Source organism: Benincasa hispida, chromosome 2 (genome assembly GCF_027475165.1).
Source record: "Benincasa hispida cultivar pf3 chromosome 2, pf3_genome.v1.1, whole genome shotgun sequence".
Taxonomy (NCBI): Eukaryota; Viridiplantae; Streptophyta; class Magnoliopsida; order Cucurbitales; family Cucurbitaceae; genus Benincasa; species Benincasa hispida.
Window position 1 is genome coordinate 9,734,933 of NC_143479.1, and position 16,451 is coordinate 9,751,383.

At 36.1% G+C, this 16,451-nt stretch overlaps 1 protein-coding gene across 1 annotated transcript; it reads left to right on the forward strand.

Moving 5' to 3' along the window:
• The first annotated feature begins 8,401 nt into the window (after nt 1-8,401).
• Nucleotides 8,402-11,604, forward strand: LOC120072241 (prohibitin-3, mitochondrial). Its single transcript, XM_039024657.2, has 2 exons — nt 8,402-9,408; nt 11,294-11,604. Exon 1 carries the CDS (start codon nt 8,557-8,559, stop codon nt 9,394-9,396), a length of 840 nt encoding a protein of 279 aa, XP_038880585.1. The 5' UTR covers nt 8,402-8,556; the 3' UTR covers nt 9,397-9,408; nt 11,294-11,604.
• The last annotated feature ends 4,847 nt before the right edge of the window (nt 11,605-16,451 follow it).

Genomic DNA, 16,451 nt, shown 5'->3' on the forward strand with positions numbered 1-16,451 from the left:
TTAAACTAGGTTGCTAATCCCATTAGAACCTTTTTTAACTTAGGTCTGTCTCAATCCAATTTTAAAACCCTTTTAAAAACATGTGTTCACCCTAAGTCCGTATGTAACTCTTTTTTATCGATTTTAGTTCTAATTTCCTTCATAACACTTATAAACGGAAACAACCAAAACCAAACACAAGTCAAGCAAACACATAAAAGGCATTCATAACGCTTATAAACAACATAAGTGTCATGCTCAATGCATCGTTCATTCATTGCTACCTTTTTATATAACATTTATACAAACAAGCAACGAACCAAGCAAAAACATGCTTCCATACACCCTTATACTATAACGCTTATAATATAAAGATGATGCATGAATATGCTCACTGCATGCCAAAATATAACTCTTATATTTAATGATGCATGCTTTCATGTAATTTCTTAATCCAATATTTTAACTCTTATAATACATGATGCATGAATGATTGCACAACCTAAGGTGGGTTTCAAATCTATATGTCAAACACTTTGCCATATAAACCACATACATCTCATGTATAAAAAAAATGTTGATGAGCCGAGAAAAATTGCCTCAAATCCTAAAAAATACAAGCTAACTATTATAAAACGGGGAGTCTCTGGTTCAAATAGACGAACCGGGTCTTGAACTGTCGGGACAAAGCAATGTGTCTCCACTAATCATGTACCAAACTTCCCCATGATCGTCTGCACGAAAGAACAAACGCTTTGCTCAATCGTTTTCCAACCTCTCAGAGCTAAACGATTGTTTAGCAACGATCGTGTACCTTTTACTATGCGATGAAGCACGAGGTACGCGGTCGTGCAATGCATTTTGTATCACGAAAACTCTATATGATCGTCTAAATGACTACGATACGATGAAGCACGATTGTCTAAATGATTGTTGAGCGAGCACCTTCGTATCGTATACCGCGTGATTGTGTAGTTAGTGACTATGCGATGAGGCATGCTAACTATACGATCGTTTAGCGTGTGCCTTCTTCTAAACGATAAGCATTATATGCTCCCAATACGATCGTCTACCTCCAATGTCTACGCTATTGGGCAACTAACGCTACATGATGGAGTAAACAATTTACCCCATCGTTTAGCATTAGCTATACGATCGTTTAGTAAATACTACACGATCGTATAGAAAAATCTATACGATCGTTTAGTTAAATCTCAATGATCGTTTATCTGAGGCTACATGACACGACTAACTCTTGGTCTTCTTCTTCACTGAGAATCGCATCTCCATGCTTCGAAGCTTTAATACGAACGACTTGACCAACTCAAACAGTTTGAATTACAGACTTGACAACATGTTAATTACGCCCAAAAACACAGGGGCCCTTACAAATTAACACTTTGTAATTTAAAGAAAACTTTAAACATAGGCAATTAAACCCGTAAACATCCATCAACGCCATCCACAAAATCATTTAACAATTAAACGCAATGCAGAAAACCCACCATGACTGTAAAAAAAGTTCAAAACAAAAGTGAAACTTGGAATATCAGAACAACTTGACTCTGATACCAATTGAAGGAAATCAGACATGAGGATTTCCATGAGCAACGGAAGGATCATTCCAAATTTCAATCATATATGAACATAAACAATTACAATCATAAACGAAAACATACGGTCATGCATAAAACGAAATTACAACATGCTCTACTGAACAATCAAGGGAAAGAACACACATACCTTTAAAGACTCATCTTCAACACCCTTGATCACGAATGCTCGAACAAACTCCTAGATTGCAACACACAAACGTTTGTCCATCACGACCATAACATAGCACGATCAACAAAGGACTTGACAACGTGATCTCCAAGATCACGAACACAACAATCACCACATGAACACCGCGAACTCAACGAATGCCCTCCAAAGAACCTTGACTAATGTCGAGTTGAGTATGACACCACCACAATGGCTACCTTGGTATTCTCGGTGTGAGAATCCAGAAGTGTAGGCTCTGTGTGGACTTGGTTAGAGGATGAGACCAGAGGAGAACAATCGTGTAAATGATTGAGCAAGTGGGAGATGTCAAAGCTTATCGTATAGAACGATGCCTAATTGTTTAACAAACACTATGTGATCGTCTAGCTAAAGCTTGCGATCGTCTAGCTAATCGGTCAGTTGAGTGTCTATCGTATAGAAACACTCCACGATCGTGTAGTCTCTTCAAGCTATCGTTTAGTAAATCGTATTTACTTGACAACTTTTCGTGAGTAATTCCGAGAATAGAAATCTCTTTTCAACAACTTATAAATATAGGAAAACATTTTTCCTTTTATCTCACGGTTACCATGAAACCACTAATAACCTCCCACTCAATTGGTTATTAGAGAAAAAGAGATAATTATCCAATAATTAATATTATTATAAATATATATGATAACCAACTTACCATACTATATTTATAACCTAAAGTTTTAATATTTCATCTAATAAAACATATAAACCATAACTATTTTTCTATTCTATGGTTCTTAATGTAAATCTCATTTACATTAACCCTCCACTAAATGTATCTCATACATCACACCGATCATATCATATATAATCAAATTACCTCTTGTCAATTTGAACATTTCAAATCAACACCAAGAACTGATTCTCAACTGAAATCCATTGAGCTACCAAGGGGATCGTATGGACCTGTAGCTCGAAGCTCCAACGGTACGTGAATAACTGACTAAACTCTTTAATCACGAGATCCACCATCCGTTAACTGCTAGGCACTCCATTAAAGACTGATAGCTAAACTTTCCTTACTACAGATATATTATGTGTCCATCTTAACCAATCAACAGTCCAATAACCCTTCACAGATCACTCGTAAGTACAACTAGGCCAATAACTGATATGCCCCTGTAGTTACGTTTAACTCCTTACATACCACTGATCCCATTAATGAACATAAGTCATAGTTGTACTATGATCGAGTCCTCTATTGCAAAGAGAAGTTGTGGCCACTATGTTCAAGCCCCAGAATCAGCCCTTAAGGGAGCAATCTATCTACTTACCCCGCTTCCAGGAAGGAATGAATTTCATCTTGTGTTACTGAGTTCCCAACTCCTAAATCAGATAAGTCTCTAAAAAGGTAGGCATGTTAAGTTGGTAATCTGGCCACTCTCATCCATACTAATCAAAGGACCGCCCTCAAAGGCAGGAGTTTCTAAAACACTCAGGATTGAGGTCATGTCACCTATGGTCGTTTAGGTGAGATGTAAGTCTCCAGTATCAACGACGTTATATACAGAGACGAATCACCTCGTGGTCCGGTTTTATACAAACTCTTTGTATAGGACACCCCCGCTCGCATGTCTCTACATGAATGGTCAGGATCTACCATCTATAGTAGTTCACAATACTTGCAAACCTCTACAAAGCGGGTCGTATTTGTAGTGTCACCATGATCAGGAATCCTTCCTTAATCCTTATACTACAAACCTATTCAAGTTATCATTTAAGACATGATCCACTTGTATATCTCACATACATGCTTAAGTTTACATATGATAGCCATGGAGCTTTGTTTATTGGATATGAGTAAATGCCAGAATAAAATAACTCTTATTTTATTCATAACAATGTGTATAATTACAAACAACAAGACTTCAGAAGAATTAGGACACCAATCTCAACTCCAAGAGCATAAGAAATGTCGATATTAATTTACAAACTCTACAGAAAAACTCTTATTTTCTTCCAAGAAAGAAATCAGATTGCATTAGGCTCAAATGCTTCAAAATATCAAATCCTTCAATAATTATATCAAAATCATAGGATTAAACTACAGAACCAATATAGGCAAAAGATTAGACTCGCCACAGAACATAGAGTTATGAAAATTCCAACTCTTGAATAAACCATCCAAATCAAAGATTAACTAGAAATATAAAACATTAAAAAAAAAGATGACTCACAGATGGAAGAATGGCAAGAGCGTAGGCCATCACAACATTAGTGATATCGGCTAGAATTGTAGATTGCTTGAAAATCTCATTTTGACAAGGTACAAAAATCCATGGGGATAGCAAGAGAACAGTTTATATTGATTGAAGAAATTTCACACAACCATGGAAATAAGGCGATTCGATGAGGTGTAGAAGTGGAGGCCCTTTAATTATGACAATGGATGAAAAAACTAGCCATTGCAGATATGCTTGAACATGAAGGGTGTTGGAATTTCAAAGAACAGTTCATGGAGATGTGCTCACCAGATCAACGATCTTAGTAGATAGACCCATTTCTCCCAAACCACAATCGAATGCCAAATTGAAGTCCACCAGATACCTTTCGCCTGATTCCATGGTTACATAAATACAGTGAGTACACAATCAATCCTCTCGATCTTAACTCATCCTTACACTATTTTGTGAGCCATTGCTCCACTGGTAGTAGCAATTAAGAATTGGTAAGAATTTTTGCCTTGTCACCTGCAAAAAGGAGACGATGGAGCTAGGGTAATAGATGGAGAAAATGGAGTTAGGGTAATAGATGAAGGCGAAAAAAGCAGAAGATAGGGAGAATTGATAGATGGAGAACAAAAATGAAACAATGAGAGAGGATGAAAGCTGAGAGTGAAAACAAGAGGACAAAAATGAAACTTGAGAGGGAAATTGTAAAAAGCGTGATCCTTTTTCGAGAGGGCATACTTTGCGTGCTTCCAATATTTAGCCTTCCCGCTTTTTTCTTTTGCTTTTTTATAGAATTGTTTTAAAAATTCTTGTGCTCTGAAGCTGTTAATGTTGGGGATGATGCCCTAAAGTCTCGTGTTCTATAGTTTGTAAACACAGTTTTGTAACGCTTGTGATGTATAATAAATGATATTTTGTTCACTACTTGTCTTTGAACATTGGATGTTTTATTTGCTTTACCACAAACCAATAAACTAAAATCCCTAGCTGTCATTATGTAACTTAAGCATGCATGTGGTGACATACAAGTGGATCATGTCTTAAGTGACAACCAAGATGATCTATAGTATATGGATATAGGAGGGAAACATTATCCTAGTAACGCTATGGATGTGGCCCGCTTTGTGGAATAATTACAAGTGTTGAGACTTGCTACAGATGGTATGATCCTAATCATTCATGTGGGGACGTGCAAGCGAGGGTATCCTATACAAAGAGTTTATATAAGATCTGACCACGAAGTGTTAACGTCTCGTTATATAACGCCGTTCATGATAGAGACTTCACTTCACTAGGATGACCATAGGTAACATGACCTCAATTCTGAATGAGTTGGGAATTTCTGTCTTTGAGGGTGGTCCTTTGATTTGCATAAGTGCGAGTGGCCAAGTCGCCGACTCAAACCTACCACTTTGGGGATTCGTCTGATTTGGGAGCTGGGAACTCAACTACACAAGATGGAATTCAATCCTTCCCCAGAGCATGGGTAAGTAGATAGATTGCTTGAGCGATGTGGCGCCACACACCTTCTCATGGCCTAAGAGGTGTCCACACGTAGTAGGATTGTGTTGTATTGTTCATTAGAGGGATCAGTGGTACTTAAAGAGTTAGATGTAAATATAAGGGCAAAACGGTAAATTGGCCCAGCTGTACTTACGAGCATCTGTGAAGGATTAATGTACTATTAATTGGTTATATTCGATGGACACAGAAATATATCCGTGATAAGGAGAGTTCAGCTGTCGATCTTTAGTGGAATGCCTGGCAGTTAACGGATGGTAGATCTCGTAGCTAAAGAGTTTAGTAAGGTATTCACGTACTGTTGGAGCTTCGAGCCATAGGTCCATAAGGTCCCCTTAATAACTCAATGGATTCAAGTTGAGAATTAGTTTTTGGGTCAATTTGAAATGTTCAAATTGACAAGAGGGAGTTCGATTATATATAATATGATTGAACTGGTTAATTATATATGATATGATTGACTTTATGTATGAGATATATTAGTTAGAGGAAAATGGATATAAATATAATTTATATCTAGTAGAGGAGAAAACACTATGATTGATATATGATATTAAACTATAGGTTAATGAATATAATATGATTATATTTATTATTTTATTTTGACAATTATAGGATAATTGGCCACTGTTTTCTCCTTAACCGTGCGTTAGTGGGAAGTTTCAATCGGTTTTCATAACTGAAGAATAAAATGAAAATTGTTTTCATTTTGCAAGGATCACAGTTATTTTTGCTCGCGAAGTGTTTGCTACCTATCGCTTAGTAACTTGAGAGACTATACAATAGCTCGAACTTACTACCCGATCGCTTACATGCATGCGCCTTCTTTCTAAACGACCACTTACTTTTTACTAAACGATCGTCTAGCACTAAGCATTTACTAAACTATCGTATAGACGATCGCTGCCTATTTACTACATGGTCGTGTACTTCACATAAACGATCAAGCATTTTGTCTATACGATAGATGCAGCCTTCTCCCACTTGCTTGATTATTGTATATGATCTTAATTTCTCCTTCCCTCTACCAAATCCCAACAAAGCCCATTCTTTGGATTCTCACACTGAGAATACTAAGGGTTCCAAGTGGTGATGTTGTCCCCATCTTCCTTTTGTTCGTGTGGAGACCGTTCGTGGTAGACGATCGGAGTCTTGGTGAACGATAGTTTGACGTTCCAGCGAGAGCGAGAGCACCTGTTCCCTTGAAGAGAGCAAGATTTGCCGAGGAGAAAAGTTCTTCAACTAGTAAGTTTTCTTGTTCTCGTGTTTGTTAATCTTAAAGCATGCCGGTAATTTTACAGTATGATGCATATCTATTTATTTGAATGTGAATGTGGTAATTTTGTCACAATGTCTTTGGAAAGATCCGCTTCCGCTCAGAGGTACTCTTGTATAAGAGTTCCTTCAGTTAAAAGGTAAATTTGTTGTAGTGTTCTTTTATGCTTTCACATTTCCAGTGTGAAACAATCACTTATAATATTTTGTCAAAAGTCAACAAAATATATATAAGGTTTAAATATAGAATCTCCTTATGTTGTTTTTTGAATTTTCATTGTTCAAGGTTATGTTTAGTAACCATTTGGTTTTTTTATTTTTTGTTTTTGAAAATTAAGCCCATTATAACAAAGTGAAGCCAAAAGTAAAAAAATGAGATGATTATCAAATGAAGCAGGTAAAGTGTTTCTCATCATCACTATGTACTAATTTCGATGAACTTAGTGCACTTTCCTTTGTCCCAAAAATACAATCCCCAGTGATGCAAATTGGTCCAGCCATACCCTTCACTCGGTGTCTAAAATTAAAAACAAGATAATGAATTATAACTCTAATAAAAGTCACTATGCAATGTTGTTATAAACTTGTGAATTTGTCTTTTTTTTTTTTTTTTACTTTTTGGAAGGGTTAAAATGATTCTCGTGCAAACCTATGTTTTAAAGAAATTAGAAGAAAATAAGCACAATTTTCAAAAGACAAAAGACAAGAGATAAAAAGAAAATGAGAGAGTACCAAAATTTTAGAAATCAATGTAATTTTAAAAGTGATTTTCTTTGGATTACTTAACAATTGGTTTAACCAAAATATTGAAAATGTAAAAATTCTTAAGTAATCGCTTTTAGTGCCTCTAAAATCAATAATTCCAAACAAAGTTGTCTCTCGAGAAATTAGAAAAGGGTGGAGATAGAAATTTTATAACAGTCCTGACCTGCCCAACTTAAAATAGAGAGGGGAAAAAAATTAATTTTGACCTATAAATTTGTCCAATTTTACCAAATATTATCACGAAGTTTTAAATTAATCAAATGGTCCCTGACTTAGATAAGAGTTGTAACCTTTAAGGAAGTGTTATAGTATTTACCCAATGATAAGTTTAAGTATGAAAATGTGTAGAAAAACAAATTTTCATATGTTTCATTGAACAATAAAACATGGTAGAAAAATAACATTAAAGATCATATTCTTATTAAATTTTTGTGAATTTGACAAAGTTAAGCTAAATTATAAAAAAAAAAAAAAAAAAAAAAAGAAGAAGATAAGTTTAATTTTGCATTAAACTTTTAAAAAGTTTTATTCTGGCTATTGAATTTTTAAAAAAAATTTAACAAACACAATAAATTATGGAAACCGATGTAGCGACTATTAAAATGTGATACAAATAACTGCAGAAAAATCGAACCAACTCAAAAAAAAAAAAAAAAATTCACATACTCACAATTTTGCCAACAAGATCGTAGCTCAATTGGAATAGCGTTTGTATTATCGACCTCGAGATCTGAGGTTCGATTCCCCCACCCCACACTTTTAATTAACAATACTTTTCAAAAAAAAATCAACCGAACGGAAGAGATACTTTTGATAGGTTTAGTTTTTTCAGCAAAATAGTGGAGAGGTGAGTTTGAATTTGGAAAAACCGAGAATTTTCTGTTTGATTCGGGTTTTCTGAAAAATATACGAACCGAACCGGTTATATAAATATCCCTAAACCCTAAATCTTGCATATTCTTTCATTTCCGATCCTAAACCCTCTTCTCCATCGTCTCTGTTGTGAATTCTTCTCCATCGTCTCCATTTTCATTTCCTCTTCAGGATGGGTAGCAGCCAAGCCGCTGTCTCATTTCTCACCAATATTGCTCGTGCTGCTTTCGGTCTCGGCGCCGCCGCATCGGTTCTGAACGCCTCCTTGTACACCGTTGACGGTGGTGAAAGAGCTGTCCTCTTCGATCGATTTCGGGGTGTAATTGACGAAACTGTCGGTGAGGGAACGCACTTCTTGATTCCATGGCTTCAAAAGCCCTTTATATTTGATATTCGTACGAGACCACACACTTTCTCGTCTGTTTCCGGTACCAAAGATCTTCAGATGGTAAATCTGAGCCTACGAGTTCTTTCTCGCCCTGAGATTTCGCGCCTCCCTGATATTTTCAAAACCCTAGGTCTAGAGTACGACGAGAAGGTCCTCCCTTCTATTGGAAATGAGGTTCTGAAGGCCGTCGTCGCCCAATTCAACGCCGATCAGCTTTTGACTGAGCGGCCTCATGTTTCGGCTCTTGTGCGTGAGAGCCTGGTTCGGAGGGCTAAGGACTTCAACATTGAGCTGGATGACGTTGCCATCACACATTTGTCTTATAGCCCGGAGTTCTCTAAGGCAGTTGAGCAGAAGCAGGTAGCACAACAAGAGGCGGAGCGGTCAAAATTTGTTGTGGCGAAGGCCGAACAAGAAAGAAGGGCCGCAATTATTAGGGCCGAGGGTGAGAGCGAGTCAGCTAAGTTGATTTCTGATGCTACATCGGCCGCTGGTATGGGTTTGATCGAGCTGAGGAGAATTGAAGCATCAAGGGAGATCGCATCCACCCTCTCCAAGTCGCCGAATGTGGCTTACTTGCCTGGTGGTCAGAACATGCTTTTGGCTCTGAACCCGAGCCGTTGATGAATTTGTAAGGTAATGAACTCGTCTCACGTTATTGATCATAAAGCGACATTTCTTTTCTTGCTTTAGTCTGTATGAGTTTGATTTCTTCTTGAAACTATTGGTGAACTTGTCTCTTCGCATCTTTTTAATATTACAATTCAATGTGATTCCACTGTAGAACTCTTAGTTTTATTACGAGTTGAATCTGTGAAAGCCAAGCCCCTTGTTTTATCTCTATTATTGTTTTTTTTTATTATTCTTCTAGTTTAATTATTAATCAGCGGATTGCCATGCTCATCAACTAGGGATATCAGTTGAATAGCCTAGAAAATGTTATATTTATATTGTCAATAAGAAAAATGGAAAACATCAAAAGATATGAGCCCCAGATACAAGGTACAAACCTTTTTTTGAATACAAGGTTTAGGGAAGCTGAAAAGAAACCATGGCCGAAGATTACTCCGCCATAGTGTTAGTATGGAAGGGCTTATGAAAAGTAATCATGGCGGAAAATTGTTTTGAATCCTTTTTTTTTCCCACTGGATGATGAATGTCAAAATCAACTAAAATTTGAATGTGAATTCAGTTCCTTAGTGTTGGAGGCTTTGATTTGCTTATTCTTGTGCTATTTTTTTGGGAAAGAAGCAATATAATTTATAGAGGGGTTGAAAAATCTATAGGGGAGCCATGGTCCCTTATTAGTCTTCATATTTCTCCTTGGGTTTCCTTGTGTAAAGATTTTTGTAATTTTCTTAGGCCTTAGTTTACTTGATTGGTTTGAACCCTTTCCTTTGGGTTTTCTTTTAGTATTCCTCTTGTATTACTTGAATGGAGTGCAAGAGATATTGCAATACTAAGAAAGATCGTTGGATATGAGAGAGAGAGATTGAAGAAAAGATGAGAAATAAAGGGACGGAGTGAACAATTTGAAGCAGTAGTAGAGGGAAGAAAGAGGGTTGGGTGCGATTGGAGTATTGTGCCTCCAGTTCAAAGAGGGAAAGAAATCTGATTTGGATGGAGAAGCCAGAGATATAAAATGAGAAAAAGGTAAGAGGAGATGTGAAGAAGTGAGAAGTATCTACATTTTGCTTGTCATTCGCACCTTCTTTAGCATGCCCTAAAGGTGTGTGCCTGTGCCTAGTTGCTTGTCAGAGAGCTTTTGCCCATAGCATGTTTTCACGGTTAGGGATGTCCTAGTAGTCTTTGTCTTAGATATTAATATCTTGCAGATTTACCAATTCCAGGAGTTGCACTTTCATTAGGAAGTATAATTAGTGCAAACCCTAAATTGGTCATACACATTTTTTTTTTTTAAAGTAACAGTGATTGTGGTCGAAATTTTTGTCTTGGTCATGTTGTGTTGCTTATCTGTGCATGTACTAAATCATTAGATTGAACAAGTAAAAAAAGAGGCGATGTACTGACTTCATGGTATGGTAGCTTCATTGTGATAAGAACTTTAGGAAATACGAATTCGTATGTGCCATTCAGCCTATTTCAATTCAATAATTAAGGCTTATTGCTAATATTTCTTCACAGTTGCAAGGCAAACATCTGATTTTTTTGGTGTTGATTCATCATCTAGTTCTTTTGATCACCTTATTTATTTTGTCTTTCCTCCAAGGCCCCCAGCACGGGGAAAAAATTTGGCGGGAAAACAAGCTTTTTGTACCCCCATGAATGGGGGTGTGTGCCTAATCCTCTAGTTCATTAGGATTTGAATTATCCGATCATTTTCATCTTTTTTCCTACAGACTATTTTGATGTGACAAAAACACATTATAATTCGCTCCAATTGGTCGAGTTGAAATTATTTTCCTCAAGTATTATTTAGTGACTTCTTTGATGGTGTCATTCTGTTGAGTTATTATCCCATTTAAACTTAGTTTTACAGAAACCTTGTTTCTTCTTGCAGAGTTTCTTGAAGGGGTGGGTGTGCCCAGAACGGAAAGATGATATGCTGAATGACTTGTCTCAAATCTTGACTTCTCCCCCTATATTCGTAGTGGTAAATGAACATGATAGAATAAAAGTCTTTTAACATTTTTTTTTGTTTGTCGTAAAAATTAGTTTGATGAGCGAACCTATTATTGATTAAGCACTAGTCTTCATTGAGTTTTCGCCTGGTGAGGGACTCCCTCTTCTCTTATGAGACATCTTCATTTGAACATGAGGTCTGTTTCATTTGGTATACAGAATGGAGTTTAATGATCTTTATTTTCTTCATCATTACTTACTACATCATAATTTGAATTTCAAAAAGATGTGTGAAAAAGTACTTTCTTTTTTACATTTCTCATAAGTAATTTCTTTTTTACATTTCTCCTTTTTAAGGAAACTTGAAAGTTAGTGTGAGTTTGAAACTGATTTTGAAGAGAACAACTTCTTCCACAGGCTTTAATAGCATTTTAAAAATTGTTAGTCATTAAGTCGGCGTGTAAAATATTACTGTAAGAAATTGAATTTTCAATGTCATTGAAGTAGAACATATTTCTTATCCTAAAATAGTATAACTCAATGTTTGTGTTAATTGCATAGTTGGCTCAAGTCACACTTTTTAAAATGTGTTTTTTTATAAATATTTTTTTTGCTTCCGTCGTCATCCGTTGAAATTATTGGAACAAGTGCATGTTGTCTATCGTCTCTTATTCTTGCTGCTAGAGCAAGAGAATATGTAGTGAGAAGAAAATCTTAGTCCAAGGAGCAAGAGGTCCATGAGTGATAGAAAAAATCTAAAGGTAATGGATCGAGAGCAATACCTTAACTTGAGTTTAATCCATGGTGATCATCTATTTAGAAATTATTTTTTTATGATTGATATCTAAATGTAGTAAGGTAAGATAGCTTGTTTCGTAAAATTAGTCAAGGTATGTATAAGTTGGTAAATATGCATGAATATAAAAAAAAAAAAAAAGAAAAAGAAAAAAAAAAAAAGAAAAAGACTAATGGTATGATCAATGAGTTATCTATATATGGAGAAAGGCCGACAAATAAGTACTTAAGGAATAAAAGTGTAAAACATGTCTCATATTATTTTAATTATTAAGTTAGAAGTGTAAAATATGCCTCATATTATTTTAATTATTAAGTTTTTGTTTGACGATACTACATTCTTGAATACTAGAATTCACATCACAAGTGATGATTTTTTGAAAGTACATGGATGCTCAAACCAAAAACCTACGACTACAATTGACGTCTTACCATTGAGTTGTATTCCATTGGTACATATTATAGAAAGAGAAATTGATTAATGCATATTGAACATAGGGAAAAGCCATTTGTGAGGGGGAGGTTCTCTTTTTCTTTTCTCCCTTATGGAAATGATGGAAAGAAGGCTAAAACGATCACTTTTTTTTTTTCTTTCTTTCTTTTATAGAAGAATGGTTGCAGAAGTATTAAATAATTAGAACTATGTGAAATATTATTCATTAGTGGTAATTTGAAAAGTAGATTCCATTTGGTTACTTTTATTATTGTTTAACTATAATTGTAATAAATTGTGGGATCTATGTAATATTTGTTGGAGTTGATGCCCTAAAGTCTCGAGTACTGTAGTTTGTAAATAGTTTATATAGACATTTGTATTGTATAATATATGATATTTACTTCTACCACAAACCAATAAACATAAAATTCCTGGTTATCTGTATGTAACTTAAGCATGTATGTGGTGGCATACAAGTGAATCATTAACAAAAATGGCTTGTAGTAAATGTCTTGAGTGATAACAAAAATGGCTTGTAGTAAATGGATAAAGGAGAGAAACCTTATCCTGGTAACGCTAAGGATGTGGCTCGCTTTGTGGAATGGTCACTAGTGTTGTGACTTGTCATAGATGGTCTGATCCTGATCATTCGTGTTGGGGACATACGAGCGCATGACCTCAATCCGAATTGGAAACTCCTGCCATTGAGGGCAATCATTTGATTTGTATGGGTGCGAGTGGCCAGGTCGCCGATTCAAACCTACTATTTTGGGGATTCGTCTAATTTAGGAACTGGGAACTCAGTTACACGAGATGAAATTCACTCATTCCTAGAGGTAGGGGCAAGTAGATAGATAGCTTCTTTAAGGGCTGATTTTTAAGACTTGAACGATGTGGCGCCACACACTTCTCTTGGCCTGAGAGGTGTTCACACATAGTTGGACTATATTACTACAGGGGCAAAACGAGAAATTGGCCCAGCTGTACTTACGAGTATCTGTGAAGGATCATCATACTCATGATTAGTTATATTCGATGGACACATAAATATATCTGTGGTAAGAAGAGTTCAGCTGTTGGTCTTTAGTGGAATGCCTGACAGTTAACAAATGGTGGATCATGTGGCTAAAGAGTTTAGTCAGCTATTCACTGACCGTTGAAGCTTCGAGCCATAGGTCCATTAGGTCCTTGGGTAGCTTGGATAAAGTCGAGAATCAGTGTTTGGGTCAGTTTGAAATGTTCAAATTGACAAGAGGGAGTTCGATTATATATGATAAAATTGGATTGGTTAATTATATATGATATAATTAACTAAATGTATGAGATACATTATTTTGGAGGAAATTAGATATAAATATGATTTATATCATGTGGAGTAGAAATTACTATAGTAGATATGTGATATCAAACTACAGGGTAAGAATAGAATATGATTATATTTATTAATTATTAATTGATTAATTATATGATTATTGGCCTAAAATTTCTCTCGGACGTGTGTTAGTGGGATCAGCCGCGTCAGTTATTGTAACCGAAGAATAAAATGAAATTTTATTTCATTTTGCAAGAGTTCGAAAAGTTCGAAAAATTTGGCATCGGTGTGGAAACGTAAACGATCGCATAAGTCGAGAGCCCATACGATAGTCGCTTTACGCCTAAACGACCGCACACCTCGCGCCTAAACGATCGCACACTAGTTCCTAAACGATTGCTTAGCTTTCCTCGATCGCATAGTGTGCTGTGTTTTTCTAAACGATCGTCTACTTTTTACTAAACGACCGCTTAGTAAAACTACACGATCGTGTAGCTTCTTCTAAACGATAAGCATTTAGCTATACGATAGCTTCCTTTTCTCTCCCACTTGTTTATCGTCTACACGATTAGTTCTTCCTCCTACCTCTACCCAACTCACCAAAGACCACACTTTGGATTCTCACTCCGAGAATACCAAGGGCTCCGTTTTGGTGGTGTCGTCCCCGCTGCGTTCACTTGTTCGTGATAGTTCGTGTTGCTGCTGTTGGTGTAGACGATCGTGCTGCTGCAGACGACTTGGTTGTTGGACGATAGAGATCGCGTAGAGGTCTTTCACTGCATCAGAGTTCATCATTTGAAGAGCGTCTTCAACTAGTATGAGAACTCTTTCCCTTATTCTTTATTGATCAAAGCATATCGTTAATTTTTGTTTGTTTGCATAACTGTATGTTAGAATATATATGTTGTATTTCGATCACGGTGAAATCGGAAAGATCCAAATGCGCTCATGGATGCTCTTCGTTAAGAGATCCTTCAATTGGTATTAGAGCCAGGTTCTGATATTCCAATTTCATTGTTGCAATGAATTACATATACATTCTTGGTTGGTGCATGTCTGCTCTGATTAATTGTTAAATTGCTGTGGATGTGCGGATTAATGGATGTTTTCATGGGTGTTAGCCTCGGTTTGATTTAATTCTTTTACATTTGCGGTTGTTTGTAAAGGCCTCTGCGTTTTTGGGCATTTATAATCGTTATCGAGTCTGTAATTCAAAGTCTGTTCAAGTTTTGAGTTGTTCATGAAGAAGATCGGAGCAAACATTGCAGTTCTTCGAGGAAGGAGATGATCAAGGGTTGATCATGTCGTGTAGACGATGGGTAAGCGATCGCTGAGTATCGGGTCGTGTAGACGACATGATGCTCACATATCGTTTAACGAGCGAGCGCTCTAGACAATCGTTTAGGTCAGCAAGCTTCATCGCTTAGTAACTGACTAAACGATCGCTTAGTATCACAAGGTAAATCGTTTACCCGTCGCCGCGTTAAGCGATCGCATAGACGATCAGGCTTCGCAGCCTCGTAGTCGTCTACACGATCATTTAGGTTATGTGTCTTATGTCTAGTGTGCGTTGGGCGATCGTCTATCTTCGACGTTTACTACACGATGGAGTCTTTCTGGTACTTTAAGACCTGGTTTTCCTGTGAACTGGTTCGCTCAATGAAAAATGTAATAGATAGGGTTATTTCATTCCGGTTTTTGTAAAGGCTCATCCCAGTCCATTAATCCTTTAGTAATTATATGCGATGTATAGTTTTTATATGTCATATGGTATGAACATATAGTAAATCCCACCTTAGGTTATGCATTGGTCATGCATCATCTCTTTATTGTAATTATTATAATTTAGAGAAGCATGATTTAATTATGTAAGATCATGCTCATGCATCATATAATATAAGAATTATATTTATGCATGCATAAAAAGCATTGACATGCATCATCTTTATATTATAATTGTTATAGTATAAGGGTGAATGATAGCATGTTTGCTTGGTTATTACTCTTTATATAAAAGTTATGTATAGTAATGACCGGATAATACATGAAGCATGACACATAGGTTATTTTATAATTGTTATAAACACCTCGTGTGCAATGTTTTTTAGTTGTTTCTTTTTAAAAGTTAAAGAGAAACTAGAACTAAAAGAAATAAGAAAGACATGCATGCTCATTTAGGTATAATTCATGGTATTAAAATGTTTAAAACTTGGATCACATAGACCTAAGATCACGATTCTAAAATGATTAGCAACCCTAAGGCTTTAATCTTTTGATCAGTTTAATAGAATTAAATTGGCTAATAAAAGGTTAAAGTGTAGCAAATCTATCTATAAGGGACCTTTTGTCTAAGGTGGGTTCTGTCTAGGTTGGGGTATTTAAGTTGACCGAAACGTAACACCCCTACCTGAGAACTTACCTGAAAAAGTAAATTAGATAGATTTGATCCATGCATGCAAGTTAAGGACAGTCCCTTAAAGTGTTTAAACGTGACTATTTGAACTTGTTCATATTTCAAAGACAAATGTTGTTTATGAGCAGAGTTTAAAAAGA